Source organism: Bos indicus, chromosome 4 (assembly GCF_029378745.1).
Source record: "Bos indicus isolate NIAB-ARS_2022 breed Sahiwal x Tharparkar chromosome 4, NIAB-ARS_B.indTharparkar_mat_pri_1.0, whole genome shotgun sequence".
Lineage (NCBI taxonomy): Eukaryota > Metazoa > Chordata > Mammalia > Artiodactyla > Bovidae > Bos > Bos indicus.
The window spans coordinates 27,720,506-27,744,162 of record NC_091763.1 but is presented as its reverse complement, the minus strand read 5'-3'; the positions used below and the strand labels follow the sequence as shown (position 1 = coordinate 27,744,162).

The 23,657-nt window shown below is 38.1% G+C and overlaps 1 protein-coding gene across 13 annotated transcripts in view; it reads right to left on the bottom strand.

Annotated features, from left to right (window-relative positions):
* HDAC9 (histone deacetylase 9) overlaps positions 1 to 23,657 on the bottom strand; it is a 1,049,156-nt gene that overhangs the window by 262,586 nt on the left and 762,913 nt on the right. For all 13 annotated transcript variants that reach the window (XM_070787186.1, XM_070787187.1, XM_070787178.1 and 10 more), the window contains 2 exons: positions 12,861 to 12,981; positions 7,934 to 7,983 (listed from right to left, as the gene is read on the bottom strand). In XM_070787186.1, coding sequence (XP_070643287.1) covers positions 7,934 to 7,983; positions 12,861 to 12,981 — 171 coding nt within the window. The remainder of the gene's footprint in view (positions 1 to 7,933; positions 7,984 to 12,860; positions 12,982 to 23,657) is intronic.

The following is a 23,657-nucleotide window of genomic DNA, read 5'->3' as shown; positions in this document are numbered from 1 at the left end:
AACACAGAGTAATGTATATATCTATCCGGCAGGGGAGGGGGTTGCTGTCTACTTCCTTGCAACTATAACTGGGTATATATAATTAGCACGATCTATGCAATACTGCAAACTTTCTTTGTTATTTACAAAGAATTCCCTGGCTGCATAATATCTTGGACTATATTTTCCAAGTCTAGGGCAACATGATCTTTTTGTGGAATCCACAACATGAAACAAAATTCTCAAAACAATTTCATGAAGGCCTCTTATCTGTTTTACTTTTCCCAGGTGCCTTGGGGTGTTCCTGCTAGTATCATTTGCATCAAGTTTAAAACTAATGAAAATCCAAATACAATTAGAAAGAGAGATGGGGAAAGAGAGATTTCGAATCAGGGTGGATCCTCTCATTGTGCTGGAGGGAAGAGGACTGTGATGCATCTTTGATAGCAGCAGCGGAGGAAATGAAACACTGATTGCAAGCCAGGGTAGACCTGACCATTAACGTGAGGAAAATCAACATTATCCTGATTATTGCATGTGAGAAACAGATGCTATTCTTGCCTCTTTCTGCAAATGTAACAAAAGGCACTGAACATGCTGGGGACACCTAGGTGGGAATAACACATGATGTGTAAGTTTAAGAGGAAGGGGGCTCCTGCATCATTATCAAAATTCCAGGAATATCCAAATTTTGGCATCAGCATTAGTTTTTTTTTTTTTTTCCCTGAAGAAAAAAATTCCTTACTAATCAACAACTACTTAGTGCATTTGTCAAAAATATGATGTGTTAGGAGAGCCTCAACAGGTAATGCCTGGATGCCTCTCCCAGCTCCACACTCATAACCCACCCCAACAAACACAGAGACTCACCCAAAACATGTTCATTCCTCACTGTTCTTGAATATTTGTCTTACAACTGCTTGAGTGACCGCCACATCCCTCTTCTTTCTTTTCAGTTCTGGAAGTTCCCTCCTCTGTGTTCCCACAGCACATTTATCCAAACCAGTCCAATGGAAAGGCTAGGAGCAATGGGAAAAGCAGCCTTGTCTTCTTAGTCTGCATTCCTGCTCCTTGTCTAATCACTGACAACTAGCCTTATCTTATTTTTCCTGCCCTTCACTTCTCTTATGATGGCACACTTCGTGCCTTTTAAAATACTGTTTTTCTCTTTTTGGTTTGTTTTAAAGAAGACAACTGTAAACAGCAAGAGAGAAATCAACCATGTCTTTCTACTACACTGAAGTTAACTGTACGTGCACAGATTTGCTCATAAAGTAAATCATTCCTTGATATTATAATACGACAGAGAAAGTCAGAGCTGTCTTTGAAAGATGTGCCACTAGAATTTTTTTATTGTCATTGGGTGGATAAATGTGGAGAACCAATGAGGTATAATAAATGGGGAAATAATATGAAGTTATAAATGTGGTAATAATAAAAGAATTTTCTTATTAAAATATGTGCACATATATATTATTTTCATACATGCAAATTTTATCTATCAGAGGGGATAGCTTACATTTTTAATCTGAGAGAGTGAAAGAAAATCTGACACGATTCATCCAAACTTGCCTCCTCTACAGGGAACATAGTATATAAGTAAAATGTCTGCTGAAAACCTCTGAGCAACTGAAATGAGACGAAAATTACCTCCACACCATCACCGAATCCTTCTCCCTATTTCCTCCTCCCCAAATCACAAAAATATTGACATCCATAAACCTCACAGGGTGTCAGATCTAGGTGTAATCAAATAGAATATGGATGGAAAAAGTTTGTAATAAAAAGCCAGCATTGCATTCGAGGACTAACTGAGCTGCTGCTGGAGAAGGTGCCTAGATGAAACCTCCCAGAACCCTCGGGCACATCTTTGACCAGTTAGGCAGGCCCCGTGCTCTGCAATTCCTCATTCCTCCCGGGGAATTGTTCTGCCTCTTCCCTGGCTCCTCCTCCTCCCATCAAGGGTCTGACACTGCCCATTGACCACGTTTATTTTTCTGGCTTTTGGCACTAGGAGCTGGTCTGCTGTAGGATAAAAGTGGAATTCTCTGCTGTCTGCAGGGCTTTCCCCAGGGAGCGGAGCATGAAACCCAAACTTATATATAAAATCATATCCTGTTTGCAAACATCATATTCCCTTTGCTTCTCACTAATCTGGTCCTGTAAACCCCAGCACAGCTTGAGAGCCCATTCCTCATCTAAACAAATGCCATAAGCCCCTTTATACTTTTACAACCATGTCAAAAAATAATATTGCCTGCCAATAGTGATGTGATTGGAGTTGCCTCCTCTGAGCCATAAAAGAAGTGCCGAGTCTGTTATCAATTTCTCTAAGTGTATCAGGGGAATTATGGGTCGATTCAGTTCCAAGTTATAAATGACAACTCAAAAGCCGCAGAAGTGTTTGAAGCTGGGAGCTGATGACGACATTATCATAAAAGCCTGCTCGTCCTTGCTTTTGTGGTTTTTTTCTTTTTTCTTTTTTTTGTGGCCTATCAAGTGAAGAGGGAAAAATAAGGCTGAGAAATGACTTCAAGATTTCTTCACACAGCAGCAGGTCAGATGGCCAGGAAAATGATCACTATTTTTAGTGATACACCCTGAGGAGTGAGAACTAAAGTGGTCCAGCGCTGGCTCTTGTTTCCAGAGTCCCTTAATTATCTGTTTCACTGTATGATGACCAAGGCCTGGGGTTTGGTAAAATGCTCTTTTCAATTGGTACATTTTCCTGTAGTGCAATCACACAGTAATCAGAAGTGAGTCATGCTGTAGTAACGAAACAAAATGAGAACCAAACACAAAGGAATTCTGAGACCTTGAGATCGTTGTTCAGAACATCATTCTGGAGGATACACTTTAAAGCGCCTTAGATACCACTCATGCATTGAGCTACCCGAGCAAATAATCGCATGCCATTTTATGGGAAAATCAAATAAGTAGTAGAGATTTTTTTAACTTCATAATGCCCCAGGTAGACCCCTCAAAAACCAATTAATCCATCAGCATTCAGTAGGTACAAATTAAACCCATCTAGTAGGAAGGTATATATTCTAGGTAACTGCAGTTTATCGTAACAGTTGGGGAGTATCAAGTGTTTTGGAATTTAAACCAATGGGTTCATCTTAGATAATATGAACCAGAAGGGTGCCTTAAGACAAAAGCAATTTCAGTGCTTTCAAAGCCTGCGAGGGTGCCCCCATGTTGCTGCCAAGCTGGCCCACTCCAAGTTCATACTGGATATCTTTTGTATACTTAAGATGTCTCAGACTGTCCTGGAGGTAAAAAATAATACAAATCCATAAGACTCAGTTTCTCTTAGGACCTATATCAAAACCAAAGATCTCAAGAGTCCGAGATGGTCTAAGAAGACAATAAGGTTCCTAAAAGAAACAAAAACACTGAATCAAGCTAGCTGTCTAGCATCAACAAGTGTAGATATACACAACACAACACATACATGCATACACACTCACTTAGACCTACATAAACACCATCAGAAGACCTATCGGCCAACTTTATAAAAAGAGGTGCTTCTCTCAAGCCCTTTCCAGCAACAATGGAGTCAAACTAATCTAATGTTACTCTTCCTGCTTCTGCTTGTCCAAGCTAGATTTCTCTACCGCCCTCACTGCCACTATACTGATTACATCAGTGCTAATCTATGACACCCACTGTGCCAAAGCAGCAGTCTCTGTTCATTCCTTGGGCACCTTAAGAGTTGACTAGAGCAGTTCTTGCTAAAGAATAAGAAGTGTCGGGGGCATGGGTTTAGCATAGCTGAGTAGATGTACTTTGTGTTCAAGGGACAGTGAGCCACAGGCACAGCAGAGGACAAGCTTGAGAAGTGGGTCCTAGAGAGCTATCCTCATTTCAACTCTGGGTCATGAATTAAACGTACTTGTAAACGAGTGGGGGTTTGATGACCACCACTCTCTAACAGCTTTGCTTTCCTCCCGATCACCAAATCCACAGAGCAGTCATTAGCTTTGTTTCACTCTCTGCCTCATTTGCAGATAATCAGCCATTCTCAAACAGCCACTTGGGATGTCAGAAAATAAGTGCAAAAGCCAATGAGACTCATTCAAAAAGTCAGCTAATTCTCTGCTTTCTAGAACGGCTTTGCAAGCTCCTGGCTCCACAGGAGGGTTGAGAAAAATGAGCAAGGATTAATGTGGGATGGTGACTGTCCTGTGCTGGGAGTCAAAGTGTGAAGCTCATGGTGAGCTGCCATGAAGGGGACCACACTGCACTAGCCACCCAGCTGTGCTGCTGGGCTCCAGGGACCACGGCTGGTCTGCTGAAGATGAAAGCTTTGGAAGGACCTAAGCTGCACGTCAACCTCATACTGCAAGCCTTTTACAGGTGACTTCAGGAAAATAACTTCTTTATATATTAAGTTTTAAATAATAAATTTATCTTTATTATTCTATTTATCAAAGGAGAAACAACTTCTTTGAGCCTTCAGGCTCTTATCTGCAAAATGGTATTAATAATAATGACTGTTTTATAAAGTTGTTATAAACCTCGGTTGTATATCGGTAAACTGTAATGTCCAAATGGACACTGGCTGTAGCTGTGATTCTTACTTCTACAAGGCAGGGTCACAGGTGAAGGAATAGCAAGATTATCCTTGCTTAATCGAGCATCGCTGAAATGATAGAATTAGCTGAAAAGATATGGGATTTCCCTGGGTAAAATTTAGTTATAGAAAAATAATTGCCTGATATATACACAGGACTAGTTGTGGTTTTTTCCTTCAATTATCTAAGAAACTTAACAGACTTAAATTCCTAAGTCCTTGGAAACCTGATCTACAATTATTTTGGCCTATCTTGATTTAGCACTCAGTTCTATAGGATGAAGGCTTTCCCAGAGGCTCAGACATTAAAGAATCTGCCTGCAATGCAGGAGACCTGGGTTCGATCCCTGGGTTGGGAAGTTCTCTTGGAGAAGGGAACCACTACCCACTCCAGTATTCTGGCCTGGAGAATTCCATGGACTATACAGTAATGGGGTCACAAAGAGTCAGACACCAATGAATGACTTTCACTTTTCATTTTCTATAGGATTATGGCTTGTTACTGGTAAGGGCTAACTTTAAGTACACTATAGGTTATAGGGTATGTTTTAATGACCCACAAAGATATCGACATTTTTCCTCATACACTGTCGGATCCGAATAACTTTGCCTTTAAATATGGTATAAGTATCCTGGATCAAAAAGGCTTCGTTAATTACTGAAGACAAAAATACCTCAGGAGGTTCACAAACAAAATGTCCCACAATGCAAAGTGCTTTGTGAAGTTTACGCCCTTTTCTCCAGGAATATAATGTATCTGCAGACTCAGTGTAACTACTGAAAACTGAAATCTGCTGTAACACTATGTTAAACCTTCTTGTATTACCTTTTCTCCAGCAATATAAATGTCTAGCAAATCAGCTTCACACAGGAACCTGCAGTGCTCAGGGTCTGACATTTGGATTACTTAGGTATTTTCACAATCTTGAGATTCTTAATAATTTCTGGACAGGGGTATTTGCATTTTCATGTGGCTCTGAGCCCTACAAATCATCTGGCCAATCCTGAAGTCCAGAATAACTTTTGTACTGAGAAAGAGCCTTAAGCACAACTGACCAAATAAGTCAAAGAATATACTTCTGACGTTTATGTTATTTAAAAGCAGTCAACAGAAACAATCCCATTTACCACTGCATCAAAAAAGAATAAAATATCTAGGAATAAACCTAGCAAAGGAGGTGAAAGACCTATACTCACAAGATGAGCAATTGGAAAGAAACAAGATGACACAGATGGAGAGATTAGACCATGTTCTTTCACTGGAATAATCAATATCGTGAAAATGACTATACAACCCAAAGCAACCTACAGATTCAATGCAATATCTATTAAATTATCAATGCTATTTTTCACAGACTTAGATTTAAAATATTATAGAAAAAATTTGCACAAAAGACCACAAATAGACAAAGCAATCCTGAGAAAGAAAAATGGAGCTGGCAGAATCAGGCTCCCTGATTTCTGACTATACCACAAAGCTACAGTAGCAAAGCAGTTACGTACTGACATGAAAAAAGAAATAAATATCAACAGAACAGGACACAAAGGCCAGAGATAAACCCAGGCACCTATGGTCATCTAGTCTTTGACAAAGGCAAGAACATACGATGGAGAAAAGACAGTCTCTTCAATAAGTGGTGCTGGAAAAACTGGACAGCTACGTGTAAAAGAATAAAATTAGAACACCTGCTAACACCAAACCGGAGAAGGCAATGGCACCCCACTCCAGTACTCTTGCCTGGAAAATTCTATGGATGGTGGGGCCTGGTAGACTAGAGTCCACAGGGTCGTGAAGAGTCCGACATGACTGAATGACTTCACTTTCACTTTTCACTTTTATGCACTGAAGAAGGAAATGGCAACCCACTCCAGTGTTCCTGCCTGGGGAATCCCAGGGACGGCAGAGCCTGGTGGACTGCCGTCTATGGGGTCGCACAGAGTCGGACACGACTGACATGACTTAGCAGCAGCAGCAGCAGCTAACACCAAACACAAAAATAAACTCAAAGTGGATTGAAGACCTAAATGTAAGGCTGGATACTATAAAAGTCTTAAAGGAAAACATAGGCAGAATACTTTCTGACATAAATTACAACACATCTTTTTTGATCCACCTCCTAAAGTAATGAAAATAAAAACAAAATTAAACAAATGGTATCTAATTAAATTTAAAAGCTTTTTGCACAGCAAAGGATACCATAAACAAAACAAACAGCCCTAAAATGGCACAAAATAATAGCAAACAAAGCAAAAGCAACAGGGATTACTTTCCAAAATAGCTCATGCAGCTCAATATTTAAAAAAAACAAAAACAATCCAATCAAAAAATGGGCAGAACACCTAAATAGACATTTCTCCAAAGAAGACATACCGATGGCCAAAAAGCACATGGAAAGATTTTCAACATTGTTAATTTTTAGAGAAATGCAAATCAAACTACAATGAGGTATTCCCTCACACCGGTCAGAATGGCTATCATCAAAAAGATCTACAAATAATAAGTGCTGGAGAGGAGCGGAGAAAAGGGAACCAAGTGTACCACTGGTGGGAATGTAAATTGGTACAACCATTATTCTTAAAGATACATGCACTCTAATGTTCACTGCAGCACTATTTACAATATCCCAGACATGGAAGCAACTTACATGTCCATCAACAGAGGAATGGATTTTAAAAAACACAGTACATATATACAATGGACTACTGTTGTTGTTTAGTAGCTTAGCCATGTCTGACTCTTTTGCAACCCCATGGACTGTAGCCAGCTAGGCTCCTCTGTCCCTGGGCAAGAATACTGGAGTGGGTTGCCATTTCCTTCTCCAGGGGATATTCCTGAGCCAGGGATCAAACCCTCGTCTCCCGCATTGGCAGGTGGATTCCTTCCTACTGAGCCACCAGGGAAGCCTCACAATGGACTATTCCTCGGCTATAAAAACAAGGAGGTAATGTCATCTGCAGCAACATGAATGGACCTAAAGCTTGTACTGAGTGAAGTGAGCCAGACAAAGACACAAATCATATGACATCGTATATATATGGAATCTAAAAAGAAAATGGTACAAATAAGCTTATTTATAAAACAGAAAGTCACAGATGTAGAACACAAACTTGTGGTTACCAAAGGAAAAAGGAGGGTAATAAACTGGGGTATGCACATTGACAGATACACACTACTATATATAAAACAGGTAACAAGAACCTACTATACAGCATAGGGAACTCTACTCAATATTTTGTAATGACCTATATGGGAAAACATCTAAGAAAAGTGGCTATATGTATAACTGATTTACTTTACTGTACACCTGAAAGTAACACCACATTGGGCATCAACTATAATAAAAAAAGTTTTTAAACCAGTAAACTGATACTTACCCCAAGTCCACCACATGGTAATGAAGAAAAAAACTTTTGAGAGGAGTCACCTACATAGTAAAAAGACATGAAAAATATATAAATTTGCATATAATTATAGTTTTTAAAATCTGGGGGTTTTATTAATACATAATATTATGTCACATGGTATTTATCATTTGACTCAGAGGGAAACTGATCAAACTTTAGATTGTTAAGAACTCAAAGCAAATTGATACATATATATATATATATACACACATATATTATTACCTGTAGAGTTTATTGCCCCACATGAACAAACACATGCCTATGAAATTTAATTCTCAAGATTTTTTTTCAACTGCCCTACACAATTTATATCACAATATCTTTTTTATTTATACCTTATCATATATAACGCAGCCATTCCTTAAGTGTATCCCACTAACGTGATGCTCTGAGCCACAATGTTTATGAAATGCACTCTCATTTTTCACATGCTCCAAATACGAAAATTTTTATCTAAGTATACAGACTTATCCTTAAATTCTAAACATTTCAGATATAGCTGAGGCCAAGTATATGATAAGCCTCTCCATTATTCACACTATTTTAAACAAATAAGTCACAGAACCATAAAAGGGATAACCTTTTCGGGATCTAAAGTAAATGTCAAAATCTTACTTATGACTATCTCTTGAAATTGAGATTTCATATTTTAATCATTTTTGTTTACGAGCACTTTGTTTTTCTATATTATCTACTACATGTATGGAGAAAACCAAATTACCACTCCTAAAGCTCCAAGACTTGTGTCTTACAAAGTAACTAAAGGAAAGGCAAGCGGGCATCTCTATATCATAGTTAACTATTTCTGAAGTGATTCATATGGGTCACTGAGGAGATCAGTGGTAGAACCAGGTACAAATCTCCATTTCACTTATCCTAATTGTTGATGATCAATGAAATAAATAATAAAAATTGAAAATAGGTTTGTGATGAATCTTATGTGTCATGTCAGTAAAAGTCTAGATTCTGCTGTCACAGAAGAAAATTTATTTTGAAAACAATAAACTGTATAAGTTAAGTTTTCAAATACAATTGTTAACAGATGGAAAACTATAAAGAAATGTCTAAGTGCAAATGAAAAAGTAAGATATCTCATTTTATATATATACATATAAGGAAAAAAGACGAAAAGTCAACAGAAAAAAAATACCCAAATCATGAAGAAATATTAAAACTGGAATACTGATATCAGTAAAAGATACATAAGCATTTTTATGGATAGCTTGGGGCATGGTAAAAAGTTTTCTTAAGTTGTTCCTCATAACAAAGATAATTCTGTATCAGTGAATATTTTGCAAGGATGTATTCATATGTGAAATTAAAATAAAAAATAATGTATATTTTAATGTCTGAACAACTCCTTCCATAGTCAGTGAAAAGGGCTAAAGGTAATATTACAATGGAATAAAGTAATTTTTTTTAAATGTAAATTAGATTTTCTTTTTTTTTATTTTTTAACTTTACAATATTGTATTGGTTTTGCCATATATCAAAATGAATCCACCACAGGTATACATGTGTTCCCCATCCTGAACCCTCCTCCCTCCTCCCTCCCCTACCCTTCCTCTGGGTCGTCCCAGTGCACCAGCCCCAAGCATCCAGTATCGTGCATCGAACCTGGACTGGCGACTCGTTTCATATATGATATTAGACATGATTCAATGCCATTCTCCCAAATCATCCCACCCTCTCCCTCTCCCACAGAGACCAAAAGACTGTTCTATACATCAGTGTCTCTTTTGCTGTCTCGTATACAGGGTTATTGTTACCATCTTTCTAAATTCCATATATATATGCGTTAGTATACTGTATTGGTGTTTTTCTTTCTGGCTTACTTCACTCTGTATAATAGGCTCCAGTTTCATTAAACTCTAAGTAAATATAGAAGACAAATAATACTTGAGAATCTACTTCAGCACTATTTAAATAATACTAAACAACCAAATTAATCAATAGTTTAAACTTAATAGTGTATAAGAAAAGCCTATTTCATTGAGTTGACTTGATTTATTTTTTAATAACGTTACATCACCTTATCCATGGACTGAACTCCAGTTAGCCAGAAGATAATGAAAACTGGTAGTGAGAGTGACAGGAAAATTAATGCTAAGGAAAACCTCTCACCAGACAGGATTGGAGAGAATGTTTTAAAAGTGTCATCTTACAGGGTCTAGAGTATTTAAAGAGATAAATGGTGCCCATTTTCAAATCTAATGATTTTATACGTTATCGATGTCTTTCATGATACAGAGACTGATGAATCTGGTCATAGTGAATTTTTATGTAAATCCTTTCTCCTAACACCAGAACTGTCGAAAGTAGTAGTATCAATTAAACTGTGTGTATGTACACTGACAAACCCTCCCGCACCATCTGTGGTGGGAGGGATTAGAGGAAGAAGAGGAAGTGTGGGAGTAAAAGAAAGGGATAAAGAGAAAATATCTTGATGGCTATGAATTTCTACACATTCATACATGGCAGCTTCAATCTGGTTTTTGAGATATAAATAAAAAAACAAGCCCCAAGAATTCAAATTTCATAAAGAATGAAAAAATACGAGACGTTAAACTTTTAAAAGATCAAGATTTTAAATTTAGACCCTGAATTGAAGAAGTTGTTTCTGAATTGATGGGAGAGACTGATGTAGTTCAGAAGCATCATCAAATTTGCATTTAGCGCTAGACATCAAGACCAAGCAATACAACATCCTTGTTTCCTTTTACCCCTGTAGCCTGCACACAAGGCTGACACTATTGCACGGATCCCTGAGAGCTGCCCATGGAACTCCACATGTGTATCTACAGTTAACTCTGAAGTCATCTACTGTATGAATTTTATTTCACACTGAATATTCAAAACTAATGAGATAAATGGCCAAATTATTTATACAAAACTGTAAAAAAAATAAATTGATAGTTGGTGCTTTTATCACATATATATTTGAAAAGGACTATTATCCAAGTTCTAAATTACACAGTGGAATTCATTTTTAAATATTCAAATCTTTAAATGATACGCATGTTTTGAGAAAATCAGCTTTTCCCAAAAGTGTCAAATTTCATTAAAAAAATTAAAAAGTGGTATTGCCATGTTTTATAAGTAGAACAGTTCAAAGCTGCCAAAGTTCAAACTTCATATCTTTTACAAATACAGCCTTTCTCTTAATATGTGGAATATGGTTATCGTGGAACATCTCTGAAACACCTACATGTAAATTTATCTTAATTAAATCCAAAGTTTGAGATCTAGTTAAAAAAAAAAAAAGAAATGGGGAAAGTTTTCTACTTGTTTCCTCCTAACTAAATTAACAAATAATAAAAACGAACATAGTTTCTTATCCTTAAAATGCATGAGTATTTCAACCACGGAAGACTGTGCAAGTTATGGTCTGATTTACTTCATCATTTTGGTAAACTGGGTGGAATTATTAATTCATGCTAAAATAAGGAAATTTATTGCACAATATACACAGCAAAAATTGCTTTATGTAAAAATCACCATGTGCAGAGACTGACTCCAGCAACAGAAAAAAGAAAAATAACACACAGAGTGTAAATATCTAAATGGACTCACTTGCTTTATGTTAATATATAAGTTTATTTTTTTTAATTTTATTTTTTTTAACTTTACATATTTTATTGGTTTTGGCATATATCAAAATGAATCTGCCACAGGTACACATAAATTTAATTCTACTATACAAACTGTCTTTCATCAAATTTTCATAATGTTTTCTAAAAACTGAGTAATCTTCCTGTGTTTTCTGTCAATTTCTCCCCACCTGGCATGCACATAAATGCACACACACACACACACAACTGTATACGCTTACTTCATAAATTTAGGGATGCCTGCCACTTGTTTTAAAAGGGTAGATTTTTAATGTTAAAATTGGTGACTGTTAATTTCCTCTCATAATTGCTTTCTAAGATGCCTACTACAGGTCATCCACTTGCTTTCAAATTGTTTAGGACCAATTAACACAGAATCATCTCAAAGTAATACTGAATTGGGTAAAAGAGTCCAATAATTTGGAACTGACATAACAGGTTTAGTGGAAAGAAAGGGACTTTTAAGAAAAAGTCCTAAAATGTATTTTTAGTTAAAACATAATCTTTTGGGCATACATCACCATGTCATGCATTATTATTCTATTATAAAAGATTATTAATAAACTTAATTAACAGAATTGTTTCAGCTAAAATGTTTCTGTCATGAACTTTCTTCAATACTGTTGATTCTATCACTCATACAAAGTTTATATAAAGCAGTGAAACATAAATTTGACTTCAAAATCTGATAATAAAGTTTGGAAAAATCATAAAGATGAGCTTTATTAGTTTTCTACTTCTGCCAACTACTATTTGATTCCATAACTAAAACATGTACTACATAGAGTCTATTAAGATTTAAAATGCAACCTTACTATATAAAATACAGGGTTCTATGTATAGTAATATGGAGTTTTTCATTTAAAATAAGTTATATTGTGCCCTGTGTGTGTTAAGGTCATAGAAGAAAAGAACTGAAAGACACAAAATAAATTTGAAAGGTGAAGATAAATTCACAGAAAAATGTGAAAAAAAAAATTTAGATTAAAAATGTAAACAAACTGTAAACAAACTTCACAATGCATTTACTCCCAACAGCTATAACACGGTGACACAAATGCTATTCAAATAAAAATCAACATCATAAAACCTGCACTGCCATTTTTCCTAAAGTAGGATTTTCTTAATCTACATTGGCTAGATTGTAAGCCGCTCGTTCCACAGAGCACTGCTGTTGGGAGAGCTCTTTATCACACTGCTTGCCAAGTATTCTGAACTGACAGCAGTGCTGACTAATGACAGTGCTAGAATGTGCTGTTCTCAGTAGAATGGAGGCCCATACAGACCTAGGAGTGTCCTGGGGTCCAGCTTCTGTCCGTCCAGGGGGTTGGTGCCATACAACAGTGAGTGATGTTCGGAATGAACAAGCTGTATTTCCTCCAGGCTGGCTTTTCGACCTTGAATTCGCTGAAAGAAAACAGCAGAAGTCTACCGTACTTCACTGACAACATTTAGGAGAAAATAAGACCCCAAGTCACATTTAAGATGATTAATAATGGGCTGAGTTTCATCATGGAGCAATGAGGCATTGATTTGCGTAACAAAGGACCATAATAATACATGAAAAATGAGTGTATACAAAGTTCAGATCCCATGGATTGCTTAAGCCTAAATGGGCAACTGACATAAAACATATTCTTCTTTGGCATAAAAAGATATCTATAAAAAGTTAATAGTTAATAAAAATTTGGTAATAATAGTTAACTCCTTTGTAAAAGTATGTAGTTAAAAACAGGAACTACTGCTTAGTTGAGAAGTAAATTCATTAGATTCTTACTTTACACTCACCCAAAGAAGCTGTTGAAACAGATTCCTTACTGTTTCTTAAAAGAACATAAATACCAATACATTAGTATATTTGATTATTCCCCATACGCTGATCATGTCATGTGTGTGCGCCTCACAGCAGTGTTCATCTAGACCGATATCATTCAAAATATATAACATGGGAATTGATCACAGTTCAGGAACAGAATGGTCTGTGAGGAGGTCTACATAGCCTTGGGAGTAAATATGGAGAAAATTTTATAGCAACCCCTGACAGAGTATTTTAAATGTCTGTTGAATCAGATACAATCATGCATGTCTTCAATTTTTATTTCATTATTGTAGTATCTCATTTTGAATGTATTTTATAGAAGCCTTAGTCTGTGACAGAATGGAAATTGAACAAAAACAATAACTCTTAATCAGAGATAATTTGAGATACTCTATGCTCAATCAATATTTCTACATCCATGTTAGGCAGAAACTTGCATCTTAGCTAACAAAGAATGATTCTTCAACATAGACAAACTGCACCTAAGTTAAGTCTCAGTCAATGGACAAAGCGCTCTTCCCGGTCGCATTTCTCAGTTGACAAATCTTTTAAACCAGTAAACACTGTGCTGGTGTATGAAGTTAATTAGCCTTATTTTTTAAATTGCTATACTTCCTAAAATTACCCAGAGAGTGTTAATATTTTATTTAAAATATGTATCCCAACAAGACACTTGTAAGGCAATATATTAGCAGAGAACTACAGTAAAATTCGAAGACAGTCTGTCCAGGGAATGCTGTCTTCTCATGTTCCTGACCATGAATTACCAGTTGACGTAAAATCATCAGGTGACAACAACTGCTCTCAGGACCAAGAAAATTCCACACTCAGTCTCCCTAGTTTCAGGTAATGCTGCTGCTGTCTGATTCTCCAAGGGGGCGAAAGGTTCAGGGAAAAGAACCTTGATACATTGATACTTCCTAGAAGTTTATTGGCTAGTGGTGCTTGTCACTGAAAATAAAGCATCATTTCAGTGCGAGAGGAATAGCAGGGGACTTGAGGGGTAACAGGAAGCTAATAGGAATGATGTAAAACAGACCCTTCTTGACACTGCGCCATTATGTGCTGAATAAACAAACAAATGCTTATGGCATTTTCATTGCCAAAGCACTGAAGTTCCCTCTACCTGACACCCCATTTACATTGCTAGAAAATAAAAAATATGCTCTGGAGACATTATTCCCAGGTAGGTTTAAATGCTGAAATTAAACCAGGCAGGTAATGCTGAAGACTAGGGCAAATTTATGATGGCCATCTGGTCAGCCACTGCTCTCATCAATAAACAAACATTACTGACCTAGATGGCTCGCTGGTAAAATCACATTTGGGAATGTTTCTGGAAGACCAGAGCAATCAAAGAAACAGAATGACAAGTAATGAGAAAAGGAAAGTTCAGAGTCTCTATTAAAGGGAAACATTTTAAATGTGAGATTTCAGCTGGTGGAAAATCCCCCAAGATAAGCAGTGGTAACTCCATGGTCTGAGTCACCTAAAATTGGAACGAGCAGCACACTGAAACCAGACTGTGGCAACCAGTCCCAGTCTGGCAGAATAATGAACACCATGAAATAACAGGGCTTCCCGCTCTCATTTCTATGAGTCTATGAAATCCATAGCCACTAACATCTACACGCTGATACGGTCAGACATCCATATCTTAAACAAAGCTGGCTCTAGCTAACAATCATACCCACATTTGGACTACTATCATAAAGCTCCATCCCCTTTCCCATAAAGACATTTTTCTACTCTACAACAAATTTTTGCCTCTGGTATAATGTTAAATACCATGAGCAATAAGTGCAGCTCTATGTTTTCACAAACTAGTCATATATATTCACATACCATACATTCCATGCATCTCCTAACTCCCTTCTCATTCTCCCACAACCCCACTAGGCTGAACGCTCAATCGCAAACTTGAAAAATAATCTGCTAACAAGATTCAATTATTGACAGTAGCTCAAGTGCTGATAAATCTTAAGAGGACACCTGCTGCACCTCAGTCATTCCCTTGTGGAATATCAGTTAACTAACAGTAAGGGCAGAGCATCTGGCCCAGCCTGCTTCAGTCAGTCAGTTCAGTCGCATCCAACTCTTTGCGACCCCAAGGACTGCAGCACGCCAGGCTTCTCTGTCCATCACCAACTCCCAGAGCCTATTCAATCTCATGTCCATCACATTGGTGATGCCATCCAACCATCTCATCCTCTGTCGTCCCCTTCTCCTCCCACCTTCAGTCTTTGCCAGCATCAGGATCTTTTCCCATGAGTCGGTTCTTCACATCATGTGGCCAAAGTATTGGAGTTTCAGCTTCAGCATCAGTCCTTCCAATGAATATTCAGGATTGATTTCCTTTAGGATGGACTGGTTGGATCTCCTGGTAGTCCACTTACTCTAAGAGTATTCCTCCCTGGTTTATACCCTAGTCTCCCCTTCATCACTAAAATGTAATAAAGGGCACAAGTTTTCCCTCTGATTTCTTTCTCCTTCCTCTCTATACTTCTTTTTGACTCCTAGGGAATATTTTACACTGGCTCATTTTATTGCTACAGAATGTGTTTTTTAAAAAATCCTACACTATATATAAATAGCAATTCTTTTTTGTTGTTGTTGATTGTTCTAGATTTTTTTTTCCCTCCTGTGGCATGTGGGATCTTAGTTCCCCAACAGGGATTGAATTCTTGCCTCTTTCAGTGGCAGCATGGAATCTTAACCACTGGACCACCAGGGAAGTCCCAGGTTATAAGCACTAATCCTTTACAATCCTTTCTGCTTCTATGCCCACCGGAGAATAAGACCCACAAACAAGGTGTACATGTTTCTACAGAAAGAAGGCAGTAGAAACGAATTCCATATGAAAAACGGCTTCTACCTGGAGAAAGGATCTGGAGAAAACACGTTCTAAGATTTATATCTCTAAGAGGCACTGCTATGGGAACTCCGTGAATGACTAAGCTAAAAATGCTGAAATAGCAGCAGCTCTCCTTTTTCCTTAAGACTGAGTACCTCCTGGAGTAGTTCGTTTTGCCTCACTATCATCAGATATCTTAAATTCATCATATTCTACTTTTCCTTTCAAACTGAAGTCTCCAACGGTTTTCATTTTCTGGTATCATCATCAGTAATTTATTAAGTGATGTGTTTATGCTTAAATATAGACTGTCCCATTTAATCCCTTCCCATATTTTCAATTTCCTGTGTACCCTTTATTCCTTCAGCTTTCTCTCATGATGTGCTCTTGAGCCAAAGGTCAAGAGTATAATGAATCACAAAATAGGATAAAGTGCTCTGATAATCATAATGTAGGGAGATACTGATTTCTGTTCTCAGAGATATTTAGCTGGCAGTATGCCAACCTAAAGTCATCTATGATTCTGACCAAAAGAATTTTTGAGAATTCTGAGTATATGGACACTCAGTGCATATACGGGTTGACATGGGTATCCATCCAGGTATTTCTCACTAGAGAGCCTAACATAGATCTTAAATACCTTGCCAGTATGGGTCTAAGAAAGGAAACTTACAGCTCTCCCTTCTATTTCCTAGTAAAGACACCCTGTGATATAGGATGTAGGCTATCATTACTCTATTTCCATTCTCTGTGACCTGCACTCAAGTAGTCTCTTCCTATAGAGTAGGAAAGGAACTCCTGTGCTAAGTGTCTACTCTGTGCTAAGCACCTGAGGACTAAGGTCTTCTTCATTAGATCAGCCCCCCAGACAGTGTACATTCAGGTTTGAAGTCTGACAAATGTTGTTCAAAATGACCGTATCATTGAGTCTCACAACACACCATGGCTCTTTCCTAAAGAATTGGTCTTTCTGAATTAAAGCCTGTTAATGCAACCTGATTACAGAAGGAACGTTCTGAACATGACCTACAAAGTCATGTTGCAACAGGAAAAAATGCAGCCTACCCACACCCACCCACACACAGAGTGCACACACGGTATAGATTCTTTTTTTTTTTTTTTGCCAAGGAGCAGGGAGAAAAGGAAACAGTTCTATTCCTTCCCCTCCTGTGTTCAAAGCCTGGATTGAGGCCAGTGTCCTAATCAGTTCTCATTGGCCCTGGAGGAATCAGAACCTTTTGTAAAATATAATAAAGGGCATAAAATCATGATAAAATGCATGAAAAAGCAGTGCCTTTGGTTAGGGAACTAGAAATAATTTAGCAGAACAGATGGATTGCATTGGTTTGGTATTACTGAGGACATGAAAGGGCTCATTTTGTGGCAGTTCCAAACTAAGAGAAAATGTCCAACTTATATTTGACAAGTCAAAGTACCTGCCTCTGCTGGGGGGAGACCCCATTTTCTTTAATCATTTTCAAAGCAGTGACATATTAGGCAAGAATTTCCATTGATATATCTCATTTTCTGAAAATATTTTATCCACTGTCCCTAAATATAGGGATGCATTCTTATTCTACAAAGATCTGCAGGGCTGCAGACTTAAAGAAAAGAATAATAAATGACTTATGAGTGGCAAAGTTACCTTCTGTTACAAAGCCTATACTTCATATTTAATGAATCAGTTCACACCTATTCATTATTGTGGATATACTTCTCTCTTAAGCAAAGCAAAAAATCTGATCTCACTGCTCATGCCCAAGCTTATCAATGGAGATTTCACATGCTACAACCAATTGCTTCTTTAAATGTTACAAAAAAAGAGTTTATATCTCCTCCCCCCAATACATTATCTCCTTCCATAGCTCCCTCATCATCTAATAACCTGTTCTCCTCGAGTTTTTATCCAGAAAGAAAAGGAGTAGGGAAAGAAGAGTTAGGGAATTCCCTAGTGGTCCCGTGGTTCAGTTCAGTTCAGTCGCTCAGTCATGTCCGACTCTCTGTGACCCCATGACTCGCAGCACACCAGACCTCCCTGTCCATCACCAACTCCTGGAGTCTACCCAAACTCATGTGCATTGAGTTGGTGATGCCATCCAGCCATCTCATCCTCTGTCGTCCCCTTCTCCTCCTGCCCTCAATCCCTCCCAGCATCAGGGTCTTTTCCAATGAGTCAACTCTTTGCATGAGGTGACCAAAGTATTGGAGTTTCAGCTTCAGCATCAGTCCTTCCAATGAACACCTAGGACTGGTCTCTTTTAGAATGGACTGGTTGGATCTCCTTGCAGTCCAAGGGACTCTCAAGAGTCTTCTCCAACAACAAAGTTCAAAAGCATCAATTCTTCAGCACTCAGCTTTCTTCACAGTCCAACTCTCACATCCATACATGACCACTGGGAAAACCATAGCCTTGACTAGACAGACCTTTGTTGGCAAAGTAATGTCTCTGCTTTTTAATATACTCTCTCAGGTTGGTCATAACTGTCCTTCCAAGGAGTGAGTGTCTTTTAATTTCATGGCTACAGTCACCATCTGCAGTGATTTTGGAGCCCCAAAAAATAAAGTCAGACATTGTTTTCACTGTTTCCCCATCTATTTCCCATGAAGTGATGGGGCCAGATGCCATGATCTTCGTTTTCTGAATGTTGAGCTTTAAGCCAACTTTTTCACTCTCCTCTTTCACTTTCATCAGGAGGCTTTTGAGTTCCTCTTCACTTTCTGCCATAAGGGTGGTGTCATCTGCATATCTGAGGTTATTGATATTTCTCCTGGCAATCTTGATTCCAGCTTGTGCTTCTTCCAGCCCAGTGTTTCTCATGATGTACTCTGCATATAAGCTAAATAAGCAGGATGACAATATACAGCCTTGATGTACTCCTTTTCCTATTTGGAACCAGTCTGTCGTTCCATGTCCCACGCCCAAGGTCAGGGGCGGCAGCTGAGAGGAGTAACCCCACGTCCAAGGAGCGGCAGCTGCACAGGCACAGGAGGGCTGAGAGGAGCTACTTCACGTTCAAGGTCAAGATGGGCGACCTCGTCCAAGGTAAGGAGCAGTGGCTGCGCTTTGCTGGAGCAGCCATGAAGAGGTACCCAACGTCTAAGGTAAGAGAAACTCAAGTAAGATGGTAGGTGTTGCGAGAGGGCATCAGAGGGCAGATACACTGAAACCACAATCACAGAAAACTAGCCAATCTGATCACATGGACCACAGCCTTGTCTAACTCAATGAAACTAAGCCATGCCGTGTAGGGCCACCCAAGATGGATAGGTCATGGTGGAGAGGTCTGACAGAATGTGGTCCACCGGAGAAGGGGATGGCAAACCACTTCAGTATTCTTGCCTTGAGAACCCCATTAACAGTATGAAAAGGTCCCGTGGTTAGGACTCTGCCATTTCCACTTACCAAGGGCGTGGGTTCAGCCCCTGGTTGGGGAACTAAGATCCCACAAACCAAGAAGTGAAGAAAGAATTGGCGGGAAGGGGGAGGCAAGGGAAGGAAGGAAGGAAGAAGAGTAAAAGAATGAGAAGTAGGAAGGAGGCTACCAATAAGCAAGCAGGAAGCCCAACAGGCTCTTGGTCCTGTCAGCCATATGAAAATAGAGTGAATTTCAAGTTAGAAGCCGTAAGTTCTGGGTTCTGTCACGTGTCCATAACATGCCCACAGTCTGCTATCAGCTACCTTTCTGGAGGTTTGTTTCTTCATTTATAAATATACAGAGATTTAACCGAATTACTTTTAGCCCTAAAACGGTGAGTAAAAATGGTAAGCCCTAAAATGGCTATGTGAATTACCTCATATACAACAAAAATTCAATAAACATCCTTTATTTTTATGTATAGCTTTGCCTCAGGCAAGCAAATATAATAACTGAAGTGATAAATTACCATGGTTGAAGCAAGAGAGGAGATCTCATTATGAAGGTTTTCAAAAAGATGCTACATGTATTCCTTGAAGTCCATTTTTAAAAATGCTTAATTATATTTGAAAAATAAGAGGTTTTTTAGAACTCATATTCCTATCCCATGATAACCTCAAAATAATGGACATTTTTCCCAATTATAAATTTCATTTTGTTCATAATGCTTTGGAGTTAATGCCACCTTTGTTTCTCAGGCAAATGTTTACTTTGTTATTTTCTCACCTCCAAATATACGACTCTGTTCACTTCTCTGTCTCTACCTCATTAAGCTTATGTTAAATTGTTTTCTAATATTGGTTGAACCTTGGAAATCGGCTGTATAAATTTAAAGGTTATTAATGTCTGGGATCATACCTTCAGAGCTCCTGGTTAACTCCTGTCAGGTTACAACCTGGGCATCTAGGAACTTAGAGCCACCCAGGGGATTTTAGTGGGCAACCTAAGTCAAGAATCTCATGTTAGAGGGAGCTGTCCATTCTTCCTGCTTATAAGCAAATTCAAGATTTGCTTATACTAACCTTATACTGACCTTATACTAACCAACATTTGGGACTATGGAGTAGTTAAACTTAATGGTTGGCAGAGAGAAGGTTGAGAAGTTAAAAAATAGTTTACATGACTTTCAAAATGACAAGTGCCATCTACTTCCATGTAACACTGCTTGATTCACTCTTTACAATCTATTTAAAAATATTTCATGGCATAGAACAATTACAAATGTACTTTAGAAACAGCAAGCCCATTCAATCACAAATGTCTGGGTGGTAAAAAGCATATGTACTATGTATTTTTTTTTCAGTTTTATGTCCACTAGTTTCATTATTATGAAATATATCCACTTATTTTCATTAGAAAATAAGAAAGAATGCTATGCCTCAGTGTAACTGGTTCAATTTTCACAATTTTTATGCAACTGAGTCTCCTATGTTGTAATTATTTTTCAAACACTGTATGAACATTTTATTGATTTACACTAAAGCATTGATTTTTTTAAACAATAATCATGTATGAAATAAATCTGTCACCATAAATATTTTGTTACTTTAGCACTCCAATTTTTAGATGGTTCAAAACCATGTAACTAGTCAGTTTTTGCTAATAAATTTTAATGCTCCTGTTTAAAAAAAAAAATACTTATCACTTTCCAAATGGACTCAGAAGGCAGCCTGTCTTACTTCCTTTTATTGGTTGTTTTCCACACTAATTCTTCCCCATTTTTTGCAGAATTAAAATTCCAAATCATCTTAATTCTGATTATGGTTTGCACAAGTATTTTTTAATGTTATTTATCTGCCAGGGTCTATACTCTACTGGGTTCTGTAAATATTTCTCAGAGTAATGACACCTTGGTTTACTCACCACATCTAAATCACATGTACTTCTTTCCATAACCATCATTATACTTTAGACTATTCACAAGATTCCCTGTTTGAGTTTCTTATTGCTTTGTGGTTAGATTCTAAGACACAAATACACACACATTTTTTTTTCAAACTAAACAAAACAGTAAGCTGTTATATGCTGCCATCTAGTTAGATTACTCTATAAAACAAATGTTTAATTGAATTTCCATTAACTTGCAGTGTTTAGTGCTTTGTAACGTTGAAGTCAGAAAATATGCACATTTCAAAATTGTTTCTCAAAAGACTATTCAATTTCTTTATTGTGATTTACAAAAGGTATTTAAAAAATCACTTCTGTGTGCAGGCAAATGTGCTGGAGACTTTATCCCTGAGCTCCTTGGCATATTAAGATTTTACACTAAACCTGCTCTCCACTTTTCTCATTAGAAGTGCTGAGAAGTCCCAGAAGGGGCAACAGTAGCGTGGTTCTGTGTCCCAGAATTGTTTTGTAATTACTTTGTGTTGGCACTTGAATAAAGGAGTTAAACATTTCAGCACAGTATGTTGCTTATGGTTTGTACTTATGAATTAAGCGAAACGAAGTTATTCAATAGGAATCACAAAGAGGCAATGCAAATTCCACATAATGTGCAATCCAACAAAAGCATTATAACATGTTATTATTCTCAAAACAAATGTGAGAGCAAGCAAATGTCTGTGGGTGGCTTGGTGGGGCTGAGAGTCCTGAGCACTTCTGGAAAAACAACTGCAAGTGCATTTCTAACAGATGATGGATCAACCCCTGCAATTGCTTCAGCACAGAAGAACACATCTTTCTTCAGGGGCACACATGTTCCAGAGAGCTGGCTACCTAATCAAGGAGCTTAATCCCAAAGAAGACACCAAATGACCTCTCCAGATCTGTTTCTTATGGTGACAAGAAAGCTGCTGGTTTGGATTTCCACTTCCAACAGAATCACTAAACTCAGTATGAATGATTCAACAGGGGAAACAGATTAAATGGTATTGGCATGAGGGACTACTCACTACCTCAATTTTTAAAAAACAGTGCCACGTCATGCCAAAAGAAGTAAAGCCATGTAACCACTGCAATCTAATATAATGAGGACTCATGTTTTCTCTGGCTGCCAATCAGGACTGTAAGCACAGTCAATTTACACGATAGCTTACAAACTAAAAGCAAGATCAGATCAGATCAGATCAGTCGCTCAGTCGTGTCCAACTCTTTGCCACCTCATGAATTGCAGCACACCAGGCCTCCCTGTCCATCACCAACTCCCGGAGTTCACTCAGACTCATGTCCATCGAGTCAGTGATGCCATCCAGCCATCTCATCCTCTGTCGTCCCCTTCTCCTCTTCCCCCCAATCCCTCCCAGCATCAGAGTCTTTTCCAATGAGTCAACTCTTCGCATGAGGTGGCCAAAGTACTGGACTTTCAGCTTTAGCATCATTCCTTCCAAAGAAATCCCAGGGCTGATCTCCTTTAGAATGGACTAGTTGGATCTCCTTGCAGTCCAAGGGACTCTAAAGAGTCTTCTCCAACAACAAAGTTCAAAAGCATCAATTCTTCGGTGCTCAGCCTTCTTCACAGTCCAACTCTCACATCCATACATGACCACAGGAAAAACCATGGCCTTGACTAGACGAACCTTTGTTGGCAAAGTAATGTCTCTGCTTTTGAATATGCTATCTAGGTTGGTCATAACTTTCCTTCCAAGGACTAAGCGTCTTTTAATTTCATGGCTGCAGTCACCAGCTGCAATGATTTTGGAGCCCCAGAAAATAAAGTCAGACAGTGTTTCCACTGTTTCTTCATCTATTTCCCATGAAGTGATGGGACCGGATGCCATGATCTTTGTTTTCTGAATGTTAAACTTTAAGCCAACTTTTTCACTCTCCACTTTCACCTTCATCAAGAGGCTTTTTAGTTCTTCTTCACTTTCTGCCATAAGGGTGGTGTCATCTGCATATCTGAGGTTATTGATATTTCTCCCAGCAATCTTGATTTCAGCTTATGTTTCTTCCAGTGCAGCATTTCTCATGATGTACTCTGCATATAAGTTAAATAAGCAGGGTGACAATATACAGCCTTGACGTACTCCTTTTCCTATTTGGAACCAGTCTG